Source organism: Pongo pygmaeus, chromosome X, assembly GCF_028885625.2.
Source record: "Pongo pygmaeus isolate AG05252 chromosome X, NHGRI_mPonPyg2-v2.0_pri, whole genome shotgun sequence".
Classification (NCBI taxonomy): domain Eukaryota; kingdom Metazoa; phylum Chordata; class Mammalia; order Primates; family Hominidae; genus Pongo; species Pongo pygmaeus.
The window spans coordinates 113,857,194-113,878,048 of NC_072396.2; the positions used below are offsets into that span (position 1 = coordinate 113,857,194).

The 20,855-nt window shown below is 38.4% G+C and overlaps 1 protein-coding gene across 8 annotated transcripts in view; it reads right to left on the minus strand.

The window, feature by feature from the left end:
• Window positions 1–20,855, minus strand: part of ACSL4 (acyl-CoA synthetase long chain family member 4) — an 89,968-nt gene that overhangs the window by 29,139 nt on the left and 39,974 nt on the right. For 2 of the 8 annotated variants that reach the window (XM_054471255.2, XM_054471252.2), the window contains 4 exons: window positions 4,361–4,597; window positions 3,944–4,121; window positions 2,493–2,602; window positions 2,232–2,370 (listed from right to left, as the gene is read on the minus strand). In XM_054471255.2, coding sequence (XP_054327230.1) covers window positions 2,232–2,370; window positions 2,493–2,602; window positions 3,944–4,121; window positions 4,361–4,588 — 655 coding nt within the window. In that variant the 5' untranslated portion in view covers window positions 4,589–4,597. Of the gene's footprint in view, window positions 1–2,231; window positions 2,371–2,492; window positions 2,603–3,943; window positions 4,122–4,360; window positions 4,892–20,407; window positions 20,437–20,855 lie in introns of all 8 variants that reach the window. The other 6 variants (XM_054471251.2, XM_054471253.2, XM_054471254.2 and 3 more) reach the window with 4 other exon arrangements.

Below are 20,855 nucleotides of genomic sequence, written 5' to 3' on the forward strand. Positions count from 1 at the left end.
GGTGAGTTATGGTCATACCACTGTGCTCCAGCCTGGGCTAGAAAACAAAAATGTGTATCAAATTCTGGTTACAGTGAGCATTTTGGACTCAATTTGGCCCATTTTCTGGATGTTTAACCTAATCTCTGTCTGTGCATTGCCTCTCCACAGTGTTGTATACAGACCAATGTTGTGGAAAGATTTCTGGGACTTTGGAGTATCAGGAGGACAGAGTATTGTGTATAAACTTCTTAGGCCTCAGTTTCTCATCTCTAAAATAAGACAGCTGGACAGATTGTGGTTACTAACCACTAGTGGGTATCAGAATCACCTGCAGAACTTAAATAAAATACTATTTCTGAACCCCCTTTCTGAAAATTCAGATTCAACATGTCTGGGATAGAACAAAGCTCCACAAGTGATTCTCATATATGCCCCTGATTGAAAACCACTGGATCTGATCTTTAAGGTGACTCCAATGCTAAAATTCGAAGGTGATAAGTTTTAAACAGCACCCTGGAGCTTCCACTTTCAAGACAGTGTATAGTGCTAACCTAGTAACCACTTTTCCTTCCAAGAATATACCAAAATGGCTAAGAAGCCACAGATATATCATCAGAATTAAATACAAGTTTAACAGGATTATCACATTTAAAAATCGTTACACAAATTATTTACATTTTTATACCCCAGTTAAAATAACATTTTTTTAAAACAGTGAGCTATACCACTAAACAAAGATAGTTACACTTAAACTGGCTAATTTTAATGTTTTTTAAAGATATAGTCATAGTTTATAAACCAAGCAAATAAGGACTGCATATTTCCTCTGATGATTAACCAAAGCAACAGCAGTAGCTAAATTCTTCTTAATCTAAGCACATAATGTGATACTTTGCTTCTGCCCACTTTTAAGTAAATATGCAAAAAAGTGGCATCATAATAACTGTCTGTACCACAAAAATATATGTATCCTATCTATTGCAGAGATGAATAGAACCAAGTGGGATATGTGGCCTATTACATTATTGCTCACACAAAATTATGAAGACTATTGACCCCTTAGCTTGCTGCCAACACCCTTTGGTAAATCAGCAGAACTGTAACTGATCCCTACCAATCAGGACTTCTCAGTCAAGTTTATCCCAATCTTACAGGGTCAACCTAGTGTAGAAAAACAATTCTCTATGGGTCTCATGTTCCGCACATCTTGCAAGCAGAGACATTGACTTTGTTCCAGACTATCTTTACAAGGATATTTGCACAGAGATAGTGTCTCTCCCCAGAGCAAACAGCAGGCATGCTTACTGTCCAGTACAATAAGATAATAAGATATTCAGGCTCTTTAAGCTCAGAGTTCCTCTCTTATGACACAAATGCTGATATGATACTCTGGCTACTGCTATTGTTGTGAGTAAAAAACTGTCCCTCATCTCAGACCCAAAAGTCTATGGCCCCAGGAAGTTTTGCAGGCTCATCTGTTTGCTGGCAAGCAGGGTAAAATCTGACTCTCTGCCATTCTGGACACACGGCAGATGTGTATAATAACACCTGTTATTATAAACGCATGCTCATTCTCTAATGGTAAAATGTTCAGAAGCTGAATAGAGGTTCGACCAACATTTTCTCCTGCAAAAATGAATCATTTTCTCATTATAGTACGGTATTTTGACCATTGCATTCAACATGATAAGAAAACTCTTCAAATGGAGTATTAATTTCCTCAACTCTCTGCCCTGATGGCCAACTGACATTTTGCTACAAGGTACACTTACTTGTTTCAAATGAAATACCAACTACCACACCTCAGTGGTAAAATAAATCCAAGCATTAATCTTGGTAAACAGCTTTGCATCCTCTGAAACATCCTTAAGATAACTAGCATTAAGCATTTATTTCAGAAAGTTTACTGAATGGAAGGCCTGAAATATTTTTCTTTTATGAGGCCCAAATTGGAAGGTTATAGTGGGTTATTTAAAAAATGAAGAAACATTTGGCAGCAACAGCCATAAAGTCTGAACCACAGATTACATCTCAACCATTTAGTGAAATTTACTAACTTATTTTTTTTTTAGGAGAAATGGAGGGAAAATCTTAATCATATATAGTCTTGATGGTTTTTAAAGATTTTTAAACTTTTTTTTTTCAGTCAAAGAACTTTTGTGGATTTACTCATGTCATTTGTTTCCCTAACCTACCGAAATAACAAACTTGGAATAGGTAAATAAAATTGTTTTTACTGCTTTACTTACAGTTTTCTGGGTCGGATCCCAACTCTTCTACTGATTGCATGCTGTGAATCTCAAATCCTTCAGGGTACTCTGCTTTATTGACAGCCTTATTGTCCACATAAATGATATGTTTAACACAATTGATATCTAACAATGCAGTCTGTTGAGCAGAAAGAAAAAAAACAGCTATTAAATTTGAGCGCAACAAAAATTCACTTACTGAATATTTTTCCGTCCTGCCAGACAACACGACCATGAATTAAAAGAAAATTTCATATTTACCTTAAGTTTACTTTCCAGAAGTTCAACACTGGTAATCAGATAGGAAGCCTCAGATTCATTTAGCCCATGAACCACTGCTTCTTTGCCAAGTGTGGCATATAAAGTCACAACTACATAATAAACATAAACACAAATATTAAGTAATAAACATCTATTAAAAATGGATATTATTGAAGTCAGTCTTTAATAATAGGTACACTTAGAGACACGAAGACATTGTATATTTTAATTTGATTTCATAGTCTCTGTTACCATCCTTCAACCTTGCTTCAAACTCCCTGGGAGCCCAAAGTTTTCCTTACAAATTCCCAGAACTCTCACTTCCTAAACCTGAAGAAACCCAGAAACACTCGCACTGCCACAGCTGATCAAAAATCTGTCAATTTAGATGCTCAAGGCCAATAGGTACTGGCTGAACTCTTAATTCAGGTCAGACTGGCCCAGCTAGGGCTTCTTCTTGATACACACTTTCATCGGCCATAGCCTCCAAAGAATGGATAAGTCCTTGAAAATCTTGAGGATCTTAAGTCATAAGATCAGCCACAGATAATGTTCTTACTCCTTCTAAGAAGCTGTTTTAGTGAGTCCAATGTACAATGTGACTGGTGACCTCCACACCTTAATTAGAGAGATCAAGGAGATCTACTCTTTAGAAGCCACCAGAGATAACATAAACCAAGATCAGTTAGACTCAAAGGACATCTGCTAAATTTAGAAAGAACTGAAAATTCAGCTCTAGATTGGTAACCAGAAACAACGTGGTTAAAAATAGCCATTTTCACAAGCTGTTCATCGTTGAAAGTGGGTAATGGGTACATAGGGGATCATTTTCATATTATCTATTTTTTGTTTGAAATTTAAGCTCTATAATCCTACCTTACAGTGTTATATTTCATTCAACAAACAACGGAGTACTTAGTATGTGACAATACATTGTTTATTTCTTAAACAATGGCAACAACAAATGCTTTAGTATTAGAAATATACTCAATTTTACTTTCTAACATATCTAATGCCAATTCCAGCTGTCACACGCATATTTCACACGTAAAATGGAATAAGTCAAATAAGAGGTCTCAAAGTGAAGCAATGAACTTGAATTATCCTGAGAAATGGTTTTTTGTTCTTTTAATCATTACTCTTTGTATATCACCCCCCAAATACCCCCAAACTCCATCTCTTTCAGTCACAATTCATTTCCAATTGGAAAATAAAAGTGTAAATCACATTCCTTAAAGCTGCCAATTCCCATATTAGTTCTTACAAGTTACCATATTTAACAGGAGTTATCAGATATCTTTTAGCCACAATATTACATGCCATATTATGGACATAATTTATGTGTAAAATGGCTAAACAACACCTACTTTGAAAACAAGAGCATCTCAAAACAATTTTCACATGCAAGCAAAGACCCTTCTCTCCCCTCTCCGAAAACACAAGGCACTTACGAGGAAAGTTGTACTTAAAGCAGGTCTGTGCTGCAATCATCCATTCGGCCCTGGTCTCACAGAAGATGGCAATGGTGTTCTTTGGTTTTAGTCCCAGTGCAGTGAGTCCACTACCAAAGTTATTCACTCTGCGGTTCACTTCAAGATAGTTCATCCATTTATAATTCCCAAGAATTAACTGTTAAAGTGATACATTCTCTAATATTAGTATATTCAAACAAGCAATTAAAATACTACCCAAAGCATAAAACTCTAAAAATGCTCTTAAGCGAACACACAGAAGCTACGAGCGGCTTCTGAGTAGTTTTACACAGCAATATAATAGAATGCCAGCATATTTAAAATGCACTCGATTTATGATAAAACAAATGTGTCTTCCTCTTTAAAACATAAATGAAAAGCACCAAAATACTTTACCTTCTTAAAAACTTTTCCATTTGGCTGCATTTCATTTTCTTCACTTAGGATTTCCCTGGTCCCAAGGCTGTCCTTCTTCCCAAACTTGGATACAGCATGGTCAAATAATTTATCCAGAGTATCTGCTCCGGGGATGTCTATTACAGCTAGTGAGTCGAAGTGTGTGACAGAGCGATATGGACTTCCAGGTTTGTCTGAAGTGGGCTTAGCTTTTATTCTCTTTGCCATAGCGTTTTTCTTCTTGGCATTGGTAAGAAAATACCATGGAATAAATATAAGGGCACTGTATATTGTTATTAACAAGTGGACAGGCAGCAAAATAATGGTAAGCACATTTAGCTTAAGTTTCATAGTGGAAAGGCTTCTAAAATGGTGCTTATTTCTTGTTATTCTTTGGCTTTTGAAAGCCTTATTGTGCTGAAGAAGGCAATAATAGAAGCAGCAGTAAGAATAGCAGTACAGCCAAGGCAGTTCAATCTTAGTGATACAGATAAAAGTTAGTAATCTTTGGAAGCCGACAATAAAGTACGCCTGTAGGTGATGACAATGAACCAAGCAGAGAGCAGGAAAAACAAAAACAAAAAACAAAAAACAAAAACAAGAGTATTAACAAGTTGATAGCACAATTGATTTAAATACTCAGGTCTTTATTAGTTTACACAATTAATTACGGAAAGCTGAAATAACTGGTCTGAAAGGCTGGCATTTTCCATTTGTAATCATTATTGACGTAAATGTCTTTGAGCACATCAACTTCTGAATTTATTTTTTTCTAGGTTTCTAGGTGTACTGGTACTCTGCATATCATTCTGTGAGTTGAATAACAACCTTAATGCTTACACAAATGCATGAATATGATATTTAAGTTTGTCAAAACTTTGGTAGAATAGGGTATGCCAATAATGAGATTTCTCTTAAACATGTGCATGTAAACTAGACATCTTTAAATAGTGTTAGGTTTATAGCCAAAGGGGGAGTGGTGGGGCAGAAACTATCAACTTAGATTTATTTCTCAAAGGTCAACCCAGAAACATTACTCTGAGTTCTTCATTAAGGTAAATTTCTCAGGTAATGCTATTTACTATCTACTATTTCCCATATGGGAGCAATACAATTGTAAAATCATTTCCTACATGTCCACTTTGTGCTCAAAACTGCACCAGCTGCCTAGGAGTGGTAATAGAAGTCTGAAGTAGTATTAATTCCTGGCCCTTGGCCATTATAAGTTAACACTTATGAGTCAACTATCACACAAGATAGATCCAGTATTTTTGAATCTGTTTGGGGGAATGGGGACAGGGGGTGCAATTAAACCATCTCTTCTAATAAACACTACTGCAAACTGCCCATATATAACACTAAAGTGGAGTTGCTCTGGCCAAAACAGGGTTTGGGGATGTCCAGAGTCCTGCCCCAGAATTCCCGGAATCCCAACTCCCAAGGTGAACACTAAAGCATTTCCACTGAAAAGCCTTGTGGTAATACATAACTAATACATAACTACCACATGCAGTATAGGCAGTAGTATAAGCAATAAATGCAAAAGCAGTTCAGAGGAAGTGCAAAATGGCCAAGAGTAACTAGGAGAGGCTTTGTGGAGATTAGATTTAAGCTGGACCTTATGTTGGGCATCTAGAAATGAAAGAGGAATGGAAGGTATTCCAGGCTCAGGGACCATATGAAAAAAGATACAAAGGTGGGAATGAAAGGACTTTGGGAGAATAGGAAGTACCAATAGCAAGGACACTAGTCTGACTGGGGCATAGCGTACACTAAATACGCTAAATACACTTGACTAAATACGCTATGGTAGTTACAAAATCTAACAAATCAGGCAAAGTAATTTTGATTGGATTACGCAGAAAGCTGGGGGCTGCTGCAGGTTAGAAAAACAGTGCCATTGGAAAGAAACCGCAGAAACAGGCTCAAGAATAGTAAAATTTCTTTTCTTTTTTTTTTTTTTTTTTTTTTTGAGACAAGGTCTCACTTTGTCACACAGTCCGGAGTGCAGTGGCGTGATCTCAGCTCACTGCAACCTCTGCCTCCCGGACTCAAAAGGTCCTCCCACCTCAGCCTCCCGAGTAGCTGGGAACACAGATGTGCATCACCATGCCGGGCTAGTTTTTTTGCATTTTTTGTAGAGATGGGGTTTCGCCATGTTGCTCAGGCTGTTCTCAAAATCCTGGACTCAAGCTATCTGCCCTCGATGGCCTCCCAAAGTGCTGGGATTACAGGCGGGGGCCACCACACCCGGCCCAAGAATAGTAATATTTTTCAAGGAGCTTACCTTCAACTGAGAAAGCTATTTTGGTGAGTTGTAGCATATTTCAACAAGAAAAATCAAAATATTAGTTCACTTTGAAGAGACAAACTGAAGCCCATCCTTCTGCAACTTTTGTAGAAACAGACTGACAGACTTAATTCAATTGACCCCAGGCTAGTTGATTGTTTTTATACCATCTAATATAAAATGGTAGTTTAATCCTGCCTGTGCCTTTGTTCATGTAATTTACTTGAGTACAGTGAAATGAGCAAGAAACTGGAAGTCACTGGGTGTCAATCCTCATCTCTGCCCCTAACTGGCTGTGTAACCTTGAGCAAACCATCTGCCTCAGTCTGGGACCACACTAGATCAGTAGGCCTTAACCTCTTAGAGATGATGGGCCTTTTTGAGAATGAGAATGAGGAACCCAATTCCCCTCAGAAAGACATGCTAAACGATACACACAATTTCAAGTGATTCACAAGTTCCTTGAAATCCATCCATGAACTTCAAAGGGCAACAACCCTGAACTAAAAATGTCTGGCCTAGGTGATTCTTAGGGCCTTTCCAGCTTTAAATTCTATGATTTACCCTACCTGGAAAGTACCTTCTCAGTCTCTTGGACAAGTCTGGTCATTCATTTCTTCAAGATAAGGTATGTCATGTCAAGGGTTTATCATAATGCTGAATGTAAGATCCCCTCTAACAATCCTCTCCTCCCACTGAAGATTTCATAGCTACCCAAGTCCAGAACAATCTTTACTTTTTCTAATTTCACACATCATTAGCAATATCTACCACTCAATCTGAAACATGATTATACTACCATCACTTCCAAACTTCTGGGTACCTCAGTATAGAACACGGACCAGTAGTTCTCAACCATATCAAACCCAGTACCTCTTTCTTATGACAAATATTTTGTGATACCTCTTCATAAACATCAAAGGATAGTCATAATCTACCAACACACCATTTTAAAAAATGATTTCTTACTGGTAATATAAGAGTACCATAAAGAAACTAATTTAAAATTTAACAAAATACTTGTTTCAATACATACATTCTCAGAGATAATATTAGCAGACATAAAAGCATGTCTTCAGATTTATAAAATGCCCCTAAGGGGTGAGCACCACCTTACCCTCAATTGAGAAATCTTCAGACTTAAGGCTGAAGATATATAAAGAAATAGAAAATAGCTTTTGAAGAGCCTATACTTTAGTTGGACTTAAAATGCATTGTATGTTTTTTAGTTATTGATGTTACATAAATTTAATCTTTTATACATATTTGCCTTAAGTCTTGGAGAAAGAGAAATGCTTTCTAGGTAATCCTCATAGTGCTTAGTACAGACACACACACACACATGCACACGCACACACACACACACACACACACACAGCAGGTAAGGCTCAAAGAACATTCAGGTGAGAAGAAACCAGAGAGATCATTTAGTCTAGAGATTTTCAAATTCTTTCTGCAGGTAGTGAGGGGGTCACGGGTCATCCATTTGAATAAAACCTTATATAGATATAAAAACACAAGCGTAGATAAAAGCAAAAAACCATAGCTGCTCTGGTAGGGGAGGCTATGACAGACCCTCAAGGGACTCCTTGGAACTTCCAGTTCAGCTGAATATTTGAACCACTGATATTGTCTGATCCCTCATCTTATGAGAAGCAAATGAATGGCAGAGCACAAATCAAGCACCCAGTGCTCTTTCAAGTACACTAGCCAGCCTCTGCCCAGTTTTGCCTATCATCTTAAACTATAGTACTTCCTTGTCAGGGGTTATACTCAGTCTATAGATAAATTCATTTCAAAAAAGATTTAAACATTTCACTTCACTTCAAAAAAAAAAAGAGTTGGTGGTAAGGGTATGATGCTGAGCATCGTACCCATCATTAGGCAGAATATAATGTCTCATAAGAGAAACAACAAAAATTTTCTAGGCTAGCAGATCTGAGTTTAAAATGTGGTTCTATGCAGCCATAAAAAACAATGAGTTCATTTCCTTTGCATGGAGATGGATGAAGCTGGAAACCATCATTCTCAGCAAACTAACACAGGAACAGAAAACCAAACACTGCATGTTCTTACTCACAAGTGGAAGTTGAACAATGAGAATACACGGACACAGGGAGGGTTACATCACACACAGGGGCCTGTCAGGGGGTGGGGGGCTAGAGGAGGGATGGCATTAGGAGAAATACCTAATGTAGATGACGGGTTGATGGGTGCAGCAAACCACCATGGCACGTGTATACCTATGTAACAAACCTGCACATTCTGCACATGTATCCCAGAATTTAAAGTATATTTAAAAAAGAAAGCTCTATATTAGTGGCTTCATCTGTAAAACAGGAATACTGCTTATATTACCTACTTTATAGTGCTTTTGTGAGAAACCTTTGTCTTCTTCCTCTTAAATTCCATAGGCAATCATACTCAGTCCCTCTTGGTTGTCTCACTTGGTTGTACTTAATCATCTCAACCACAGCCTGGTTCTATCCTATACAATTCTCCACCTAATCTGTACCTGTACCTATGCAGCTGAATTTGCTGTGAGAAACACACAACTGTGTTGAATGTCTCACTTTAAACTTGTGATTGCTACCTCAAATGGACTCTCCCTGATGCAGAGAGACCACAATGCACTAGTCCACTCACTGGCCCACTCCTCTGGATTTCATACTTTACTCTCTTCAGACCACCAACATTCCTCATCCAGACTTATTCTCAGCAGCTGACCTATTTTGCAGACAAAACAGCAACAATCCAAAGATAATTTCCACAGACTCTCACTGCTACATCTACCCACCTAATCAAATCTGTGGCCACATGCTGTTTTCTCTCCTGTGACTATGGATGAACTGTTGATGCTCCAAGCTGAGGCCAACCCCTTCACTTATGCATTACACTCTGTCTTTATAAGGACACGGAAGTGCTGCTCTACCAATTCTTCCCCCTCGTCCTTCCTCATTAATTTTCCCTGCTCTTCTGAACTATTCCCTTCAGCATCATAACCAGCTGTTATTTCTTTCATCTTAAAAAACATTCCCTCCTTTGCATCTTCTTTTCAGCTATAGCCCATTTATTTTCTATCTCTTTGGCACTCCTCAAAAGAGGTGTCTATGGCTCTCTGTCTCCCAGTTCTCTCCTATTTTCTCTTGAACCCACTACAGTCAGGCTTATGTCTCCTACCACTCTATAAACTTGTTCTCCTCATCAGGGTCTCCAATGACTTCCATGCTATTAGATCCAAAGGTCAATTAAAGCTCAGTTCTCTTCTTCCTTGACCCACTGGCAGCCTTTAACACAGCTGAGCCCTCTTCTGCTTTAAACTTCTTCACTTAGCTTCCAGGAGACCATATTCTTCAGGTTTTCTTCCTACTTCCCTGGCTATTCCTTTTCAGTCTTTTTTTTTTCTGCTTCTTCCTCATATTCCTGGCCTCTAAATGGTATGGGGCTTGGTCCTTGAACCTCACAATTTTAAATACCACATATATGTCGTGACGACTTCCAAATTTCTCCCTCAAGCCTGGAAGTCTGCCTTAAACACCAGATTTGTATATCCAACTGTTCCCTCAACAGATCCACTTAGGTGTCAGTTAAATACCTCAAACTTAGCATGTTCAAAACTGAGATCATCCTTCCACAATCCTATCTCACCCAGTCTTGCCTATCTCTATATATTCCACTTGGTTTGACCAAAAACCTTAGATTCATCCTTTTACCCCCCTCTCTTTCTCACATATTCCACAGGCAATTCACCAGCAAATCCTAATGGTTTGACTTACGAAAAAGGTGAATCTAATTCAACTACTTCTCACCACCTCCACTGTTACCATCCTGGTTTAAGCCAATATCATCTCTCAAGTGGATAAATGGGATAGCCGATCTAGTCTCCCTGCTTCCACCTCATACCCCTACAATAAATTCTAAACTCAGAAGCCAGAGTACTATTCTCAAAATGTAAGTTAGATCATACCATTCCTCTGCTCAAAATCTTTCAAAGAATTCCCATATGACTCACCCAGAATATAAGCTAAAGTCCTTACTATAATCTATAAGACTATATAATCTTTCCCCTACCCCAAGGTTCTGACTTCACCTCCTAGTATGCTTTCCCTGGAACATTCTTCTGCAGTCCCATTTGTTCCTGCCTCATGGCCTTTGTACTTGATGTTCTCTCTGCCTGGAATGTTCTTCCAAGACACCTACGTAGCTTATTCTCTTGCCTCTTTTTTTTTTTCTTTACTCAAAGAACACCTTCTCAGTCAGGCATTTCTCCAGCTACCTTCTTTTAAAATTGTACTCCCCACACTTTCTATCCTTTACTTGCATTATTTTTTTCCTGAGTACTTTTCACTAATATACCATGTTTTATTTTTCATGTTTACTGTCTATGCTCCCAGTAGAATACAAGCTTCACAAGGCAGAGAGTTTGTCTCATTTGCTGCTGAATCTGTGACTGGAACAGTGCCTCCATGTGTTGGCTTCAATCAAATTGTTTACTGAATTAAGAATGTACTGGAATTATTCTGAATCTATAAGGTAAAAATATATGCAAGTACAATAACGTGAAGGTAGCTAGCTTTAATCACCTTAAAAAACAATCACTTGTCCATGTCAACATCCTAGGAAATACTCTTAAAATAAACTTGAACATGTTGTTAGTTGCTTAATAGAAAATATGAAACTGGAAAAACTGCCTGTTGCACAGAGTTGGAAAAGATTGGTGTTATAAAAGCACGAAGGTTACACAATTTGCACTATGTCCATTTTCACTGATACTTTTCACAAAGGTATGCTGTCCTTCCATGTATGAAGAGTGATGCTGCTATCCCACCATTAGGAGGACATGAACTTTGAGTGGTGCTTCCTTGAGATCATGTATTTATATGTCAGCCAGAAAAAGGCAGGGCATTATCTTCAGTCACTGGATAGTTAATTGCTCCTGTTGAACTTTACCATTCCATATGGGAATCATAGTAATAACCAGGTATTGAGCATTTACTACAGGCTAGATACTGTGCTAAGTCCTTCAGATATATTATCTCATTTAATCCTTCAGAAAACTCCTCTGAGGTAGTACCTTCATTTTAAAGATATAACAGACTCAGAGAGATTAAGTTGCCCAAGATAGCACAGCTGAGTAGAGATTCGAACCCAGGTCGATTTGATTTTAAAGTCCATGTTTTAGCTCAATTGTCTGTGATCCTAGTCATACTGGTATAATCTAAATAAGTGAGAGTGACAAAATTTGGGTATGAAGAAATACTGGCAACAATTTTGAGCACTGATCTGTCCTACATCCTAAGACATTTTGTGTGGGGGGGGGGGTGGGGGGGGCCTCTCTAGATGTCCAGTAAGTACTAGAAGTTTTAGTGAAAAATCAGATTCAATTTTATTTTATTTTTTTGTTCTGAGGTGAGATTTAATAAGTATTTCATTCCAGTTACTTCAAACACTCCGAGATAGGTTAAATACAGAAAGCATTAATGATACATTAAGCTCTAGTACACAAAGTAAACAAACACTACATATTAATTAAAGTCTGAGTTTAAAAGAAGAAATCGTCTTACCCAGAAGCATGTGACACAACACCAATTTGAGAATGAAAGAGAAAAACTACTGAACTGCAGTTGGTTAATGCCAAGATATTTTTTCAAAAGTTTTAGAAAATGAACTAAACCAAGCAAGGATCCATGCATCTGCCAAGTTGAAATATACAGTAGTGACAAATTAACTTTGTCCTTGACATAAGATCTTACAAAAAGTTTTTAAATCAATTTGAAAATCAACAATTAACTATATAAGTACTACTTTTTTAGAAGTCTCATTTTCAAGTTACACATTATTTAAGAGTAATTTAAACACCAAATAAAGAGACAATTTGCCTTCTGAAAAAGATTAGTTGTAACTAGTAAACATTAAATCAGAAAACAATTATAAAAGTTCCAAGAGATTAAACAGATAAGAATACCTGCTGTACTTTAAAAGATCATATTTCTAAATAGATGTTGCATCACAAAGACTTTTGTAAAGGGGTGGAGTGCTTCCTTAAAATCTTATTTTCTTTCATACACTATTAAAAACTTCCAAATGATTGTAAAACATACAAGAGAAAGCTCAACTAGGTTGTCAGAATGGTTTCACTTTGTAAATGAAATCAAACTTTACAAGAGACATTACAATTAACTTTATACTTTAACATTAAAACTTAGAGAATGCCAATACCTAAAGAAAATAAAAGCATTAAGAGTTGCTAACAAGATCTTTCATCAGTCTGCAAGACGAAATAATCATGTAAAATATATGTATCATTACGGCACTTGTCTCATCTGATTCAAATTGTTATATTGCAAATAACAAGCAGTCTACTCAATATGAAATAACTTGTGCAATCAAACCTTAAGCTCAAATATACAGTAATTATAATAAATACATTTTAAAACCAAGAAAAGCAAAACAAAACCTAAGATGACTATGTAGATGCCATATACCAACACATTACACCTGTGCCTGGCTAGTATGACTGAAAGCTTTTCACAATTATGACTGATCTTTGGGTGCGTCTCTCACAAGATAAACTGAACCTGTTTACTTCATCACCTGGGGAGGTATTAATTCCTGAAGTCGCCATTCTGCCAGTCTCTTTGCAGCTTTTCCCAGCAAAGAAAGCACCTCAGCTGCCATGTTGAAGATACTTTTAATGCTCTAGAGTGAGTTCCCTCCCATCATGCCTTAAGAAGATCCCCAGCATGCATCAGATAATGTTGTTGCTAGGTCATAGGATGTTATAATCGGTATCCTATCCATCTATGTTAAAATGAGGAGCTCTAGGAGTCAATGTTGCTGCCTACACACTTCACATACACTGTGTATAATACTTCTATTCCTCATTTTAAGTGATCAAGATACACTTGATTTTTAAAAATGTAGCTTTCTAAAGCTGGGAATTGGTTGTATATAATTTAATCCAATAATTGGTTGTAAATAATTTAATCCAAACCTTACATTTAAGGAATCTTGAGGATAAATCAGGCTAGAAGTGGCACCTACTGGCTAAGCATGATGCTATAATCAAACTTTACTAAACATAATGAAAAAGGGAGAAAAACTAAGTTCTGGGTGATATGTGTTTAGAGAGCAATACAAATGGTTCATTGCTGTAGAAGGGCAGCAGATAGCATAATGACAATGTCAATGTTGTACAACTGATGCTAAAGAGTAACTGCTGCAGGTCCCTGTACACAAAACCTTGCTGCTAAATTAAACTGCCCATTGTACCACAGTGCAGACTTTTATTTTATCTACAAAGTCTTCGATTTACTGGGTGCTTTTTCTCTGTTGGGATATACAGATGATTTTAACATAAGTTAACCAAAAATAATTGGGTTATAGAATTTAACTTTAAAGTTAACTTTTATAATAAATGTGTTTTGTTCAAGTGAAGAATATACAAAATATCTATAGGTTATACATCTATCTCCTGTCATCTTATATATTTATTATAATAAAGTAATACAACTTAGGGCTTTCAACAATGAGCGTACATTCCAAAAAAGTCTTTAAGCAGCAGTAGTAGTTCCCATAGGAATATATTCATGTTACAGGGAGAATTTTACAACTGTGCCTTTTTTTGCCACATGATCTGCCCTCCCCATTCTGCCAGAGGAGGAACCAGTTTAATAGATTAGTTTGTCAATGTTCTTTTCAATATGTCAGACTGTTAATAAATTATGCAACAATGCAGTCTTAAACCATTTCTTATAAAATGGCCAAATAAATGACTATAATTCAGCTGCCTGACCACCATAATACAAAATTGTATCGTGATTTAAAAAAAAAAAAACTCGGGGGGGGAGGAGCCAAGATGGCCGAATAGGAACAGCTCCGGTCTACAGCTCCCAGCGCGAGCGACGCAGAAGACGGGTGATTTCTGCATTTCCATCAGAGGTACCGTGTTCATCTCACTAGGGAGTGCCAGACAGTGGGCGCAGGTCAGTGGGTGAGCGCACCGTGCGCCAGCCGAAGCAGGGGCGAGGCATTGCCTCACTCGGGAAGCGCAAGGGGTCAGGGAGTTCCCCTTCCAGGGGTGACAGACGGCACCTGGAAAATCGGGCCACTCCCACCCGAATACTGTGCTTTTCCGACGGGCTTAGGAAAGGGTGCCCCAGGAGAGTATAGCCCGCACCTGGCTCAGAGGGTCCTACGCCCACGGAGTCTCGCTGATTGCTAGCACAGCAGTCTGAGATCAAACAGCAAGTCCGCAGCGAGGCTGGGGGAGGGGCGCCCGCCATTGCCCAGGCTCGCTTAGGTAAACAAAGCAGCCTGGAAGCTTGAACTGGGTAGAGCCCACCACAGCTCAGGGAGGCCTGCCTGCCTCTGTAGGCTCCACCTCTGGGGGCAGGACACAGACAAACAAAAAGACAGCAGTAACCTCTGCAGACTTAAATGTCCCTGTCTGACAGCTGTGAGGAGAGCAGTGGTTCTCCCAGCACGCAGCTGGAGATCTGAGAACGGGCTGACTGCCTCCTCAAGTGGGTCCCTGACCCCTGACCCCTGAGCAGCCTAACTGGGAGGCACCCCCCAGCAGGGGCAGACTGACACCTCACACGACCGGCCAGGTACTCCAACAGACCTGCAGCTGAGGGTTCTGTCTGTTAGAAGGAAAACTAACAGAAAGGACATCCACACCAAAAACCCATCTGTACATCACCATCATCAAAGACCAAAAGTAGATAAAACCACAAAGATGGGGAAAAAACAGAGCAGAAAAACTGGAAACTCTAAAAACCAGAGTACCTCTCCTCCTCCAAAGGAACGCAGTTCCTCACCAGCAACGGAACAAAGCTGGACGGAGAATGACTTTGACGAGCTGAGAGAAGAAGGCTTCAGACGATCAAATTACTCCGAGCTACGGGAGGATATTCAAACCAAAGGCAAAGAAGTTGAAAACTTTGAAAAAAATTTAGAAGAATGTATAACTAGAATAACCAATACAGAGAAGTGCTTAAAGGAGCTGATGGAGCTGAAAACCAAGGCTCGAGAACTACGTGAAGAATGCAGAAGCCTCAGGAGCCGATGCGATCAAATGGAAGAAAGGGTATCAGCCCTGGAAGACGAAATGAATGAAATGAAGCGAGAAGGGAAGTTTAGAGAAAAAAGAATAAAAAGAAACGAGCAAAGCCTCCAAGAAATGTGGGACTATGTGAAAAGACCAAATCTACGTCTGATTGGTGTACCTGAAAGTGACGGGGAGAATGGAAACAAGTTGGAAAACACTCTGCAGGATATTATCCAGGAGAACTTCCCCAATCTAGCAAGGCAGGCCAACATTCAGATTCAGGAAATACAGAGAACGCCACAAAGATACTCCTCGAGAAGAGCAACTCCAAGACACATAATTGTCAGATTCACCAAAGTTGAAATGAAGGAAAAAATGTTAAGGGCAGCCAGAGAGAAAGGTCGGGTTACCATCAAAGGGAAGCCCATCAGACTAACAGCGGATCTCTCGGCAGAAACCCTACAAGCCAGAAGAGAGTGGGGGCCAATATTCAACATTCTTAAAGAAAAGAATTTTCAACCCAGAATTTCATATCCTGCCAAACTAAGCTTCATAAGTGAAGGAGAAATAAAATACTTTACAGACAAGCAAATGCTGAGAGATTTTGTCACCACCAGGCCTGCCCTAAAAGAGCTCCTGAAGGAAGCGCTAAACATGGAAAGGCACAACCGGTACCAGCCACTGCAAAATCATACCGAAATGTAAAGAACATCGAGACTAGGAAGAGACTGCATCAACTAACGAGCAAAATATCCAGCTAACATCATAATGACAGGATCAAATTCACACATAACAATATTAACTTTAAATGTAAATGGACTAAATGCTCCAATTAAAAGACACAGACTGGCAAACTGGATAAAGACTCAAGACCCATCAGTGTGCTGTATTCAGGAAACCCATCTCACGTGCAGAGACACACATAGGCTCAAAATAAAAGGATGGAGGAAGACCTACCAAGCAAATGGAAAACAAAAAAAGGCAGGGGTTGCAATCCTAGTCTCTGATAAAACAGACTTTAAACCAACAAAGATCAAAAGAGACAAAGAAGGCCATTACATAATGGTAAAGGGATTAATTCAACAAGAAGAGCTAAGTATCCTAAATATATATGCACCCAATACAGGAGCACCCAGATTCATAAAGCAAGTCCTGAGTGACCTACAAAGAGACTTAGACTCCCACACATTAATAATGGGAGACTTTAACACTCCACTATCAACATTAGACAGATCAACGAGACAGAAAGTCAACAAGGATACCCAGGAATTGAACTCAGCTCTGCACCAAGCGGACCTAATAGACATCTACAGAACTCTCCACCCCAAATCAACAGAATATACATTTTTTTCAGCACCACACCACACCTATTCCAAAATTGACCATATACTTGGAAGTAAAGCTCTCCTCAATAAATGTAAAAGAACAGAAATTGTAACAAACTGTCTCTCAGATCACAGTGCAATCAAGCTAGAACTCAGGATTAAGAATCTCACTCAAAACCGCTCAACTACGTGGAAACTGAACAACCTGCTCCTGAATGACTACTGGGTACATAACGAAATGAAGGCAGAAATAAAGATGTTCTTTGAAACCAACGAGAACCAAGACACAACATACCAGAATCTCTGGGATGCATTCAAAGCAGTGTGTAGAGGGAAATTTATAGCACTAAATGCCCACAAGAGAAAGCAGGAAAGATCCAAAATTGACACCCTAACATCACAATTAAAAGAACTAGAAAAGCAAGAGCAAACACATTCAAAAGCTAGCAGAAGGCAAGAAATAACTAAAATCAGAGCAGAACTGAAGGAAATAGAGACACAAAAAACCCTTCAAAAAATAAATGAATCCAGGAGCTGGTTTTTTGAAAGGATCAACAAAATTGATAGACCGCTAGCAAGATTAATAAAGAAAAAAAGAGAGAAGAATCAAATAGATGCAATAAAAAATGATAAAGGGGATATCACCACCGATCCCACAGAAATACAAACTACCATCAGAGAATATTACAAACACCTCTATGCAAATAAACTAGAAAATCTAGAAGAAATGGATAAATTCCTCAACACATACACCCTCCCAAGACTAAACCAGGAAGAAGTTGAATCTCTGAATAGACCAATAACAGGAGCTGAAATTGTGGCAATAATCAATAGCTTACCAACCAAAAAAAGTCCAGGTCCAGATGGATTCACAGCCGAATTCTACCAGAGGTACAAGGAGGAGCTGGTACCATTCCTTCTGAAACTATTCCAATCAATTGAAAAAGAGGGAATCCTCCCTAACTCATTTTATGAGGCCAGCATCATCCTGATACCAAAGCCTGGCAGAGACACAACAAAAAAAGAGAATTTTAGACCAATATCCTTGATGAACATTGATGCAAAAATCCTCAATAAAATACTGGCAAACAGAATCCAGCAGCACATCAAAAAGCTTATCCACCATGATCAAGTGGGCTTCATCCCTGGGATGCAAGGCTGGTTCAATATACGCAAATCAATAAACGTAATCCAGCATATAAACAGAACGAAAGACAAAAACCACATGATTATCTCAATAGATGCAGAAAAGGCCTTTGACAAAATTCAACAACCCTTCATGCTAAAAACTCTCAATAAATTAGGAATTGATGGGACGTATCTCAAAATAATAAGAGCTATTTATGACAAACCCACAGCCAATATCATACTGAATGGGCAAAAACTGGAAGCATTCCCTTTGAAAACTGGCACAAGACAGGGATGCCCTCTCTCACCACTTCTATTCAACATAGTGTTGGAAGTTCTGGCCAGGGCAATTAGGCAGGAGAAGGAAATCAAGGGTATTCAATTAGGAAAAGAGGAAGTCAAATTGTCCCTGTTTGCAGATGACATGATAGTATATCTAGAAAACCCCATTGTCTCAGCCCAAAATCTCCTTAAGCTGATAAGCAACTTCAGCAAAGTCTCAGGATACAAAATCAATGTGCAAAAATCACAAGCATTCTTATACATCAATAACAGACAAACAGAGAGCCAAATCATGAGTGAACTCCCATTCACAATTGCTTCAAAGAGAATAAAATACCTAGGAATCCAACTTACAAGGGATGTGAAAGACCTCTTCAAGGAGAACTACAAACCACTGCTCAAGGAAATAAAAGAGGATACAAACAAATGGAAGAACATTCCATGCTCATGGGTAGGAAGAATCAATATCATGAAAATGGCCATCCTTCCCAAGGTAATTTACAGATTCAATGCCATCCCCATCAAGCTACCAATGACTTTCTTCACAGAATTGGAAAAAACTACTTTAAAGTTCATATGGAACCAAAAAAGAGCCCGCATCGCCAAGTCAATCCTAAGCCAAAAGAACAAAGCTGGAGGCATCACACTACCTGACTTCAAACTATACTACAAGGCTACAGTAACCAAAACAGCATGGTACTGGTACCAAAACAGAGATATAGATCAATGGAACAGAACAGAGCCGTCAGAAATAATGCCACATATCTACAACTATCTGATCTTTGACAAACCTGACAAAAACAAGAAATGGGGAAAGGATTCCCTATTTAATCAATGGTGCTGGGAAAACTGGCTAGCCATATGTAGAAAGCTGAAACTGGATCCCTTCCTTACACCTTATACAAAAATCAATTCAAGATGGATTAAAGATTTAAATGTTAGACCTAAAACCATAAAAACCCTAGAAGAAAACCTAGGCATTACCATTCAGGACATAGGCATGGGCAAGGACTTCATGTCTAAAACACCAAAAGCAATGGCAACAAAAGCCAAAATTGACAAATGGGATCTAATTAAACTCAAGAGCTTCTGCACAGCAAAAGAAACTACCATCAGAGTGAACAGGCAACCTACAAAATGGGAGAAAATTTTCGCAACCTACTCATCTGACAAAGGGCTAATATCCAGAATCTACAATGAACTCCAACAAATTTACAAGAAAAAAACAAACAACCCCATCAAAAAGTGGGCGAAGGACATGAACAGACACTTCTCAAAAGAAGACATTTATGCAGCCAAAAAACACATGAAAAAATGCTCACCATCACTGGCCATCAGAGAAATGCAAATCAAAACCACAATGAGATACCATCTCACACCAGTTAGAATGGCAATCATTAAAAAGTCAGGAAACAACAGGTGCTGGAGAGGATGTGGAGAAATAGGAACACTTTTACACTGTTGGTGGGACTGTAAACTAGTTCAACCCTTGTGGAAGTCAGTGTGGCGATTCCTCAGGGATCTAGAACTAGAAATTCCATTCGACCCAGCCATCCCATTACTGGGTATATACCCAAAGGACTATAAATCATGCTGCTATAAAGACACATGCACACGTATGTTTATTGCGGCATTATTCACAATAGCAAAGACTTGGAACCAACCCAAATGTCCAACAATGATAGACTGGATTAAGAAAATGTGGCACATATACACCATGGAATACTATGCAGCCATAAAAAATGATGAGTTCACGTCCTTTGTAGGGACATGGATGAAATTGGAAATCATCATTCTCAGTAAACTATCGCAAGAACAAAAAACCAAACACCGCATATTCTCACTCATAGGTGGGAATTGAACAATGAGAACACATGGACACAGGAAGGGGAACATCACACTCTGGGGACTGTTGTGGGGTGGGGGGAGGGGGGAGGGATAGCATTGGGAGATATACATATGTAACTTACCTGCACATTGCGCACATGTACCATAAAACCTAAAGTATAATAATAATAATAATAATAATAAAAGAAAAAAAAAAAAAAAAAAAAAAAAAAAAAAAAAAAAACTCATTCTGCTTTTCAGTATTAAATAGATCTTAGAAGTGATTCTAATTAAATAACTCAAAGACTGATGAATCTGTTGAATATTGAAATCTTATGGCCATATAGTCAATGCTCACATATTAGCCATAGTAAAGAACAGAAGGGCACATATTCTAAAGACAGCAGATAATTCAAAAATGCATTTTATCCTTATTAGCATTTCATTTTGAGTATGTCTGACATTTCAGAAATTAAAGAATTCCTACCTAAAGAAGGAAGTCACACAAAGCCAAATATAAGAAGCCATGGAAAAATACCCCTAGAGTTAATATCTCCACATTAGGATTGGGAATACATTCCATTCTGTTCT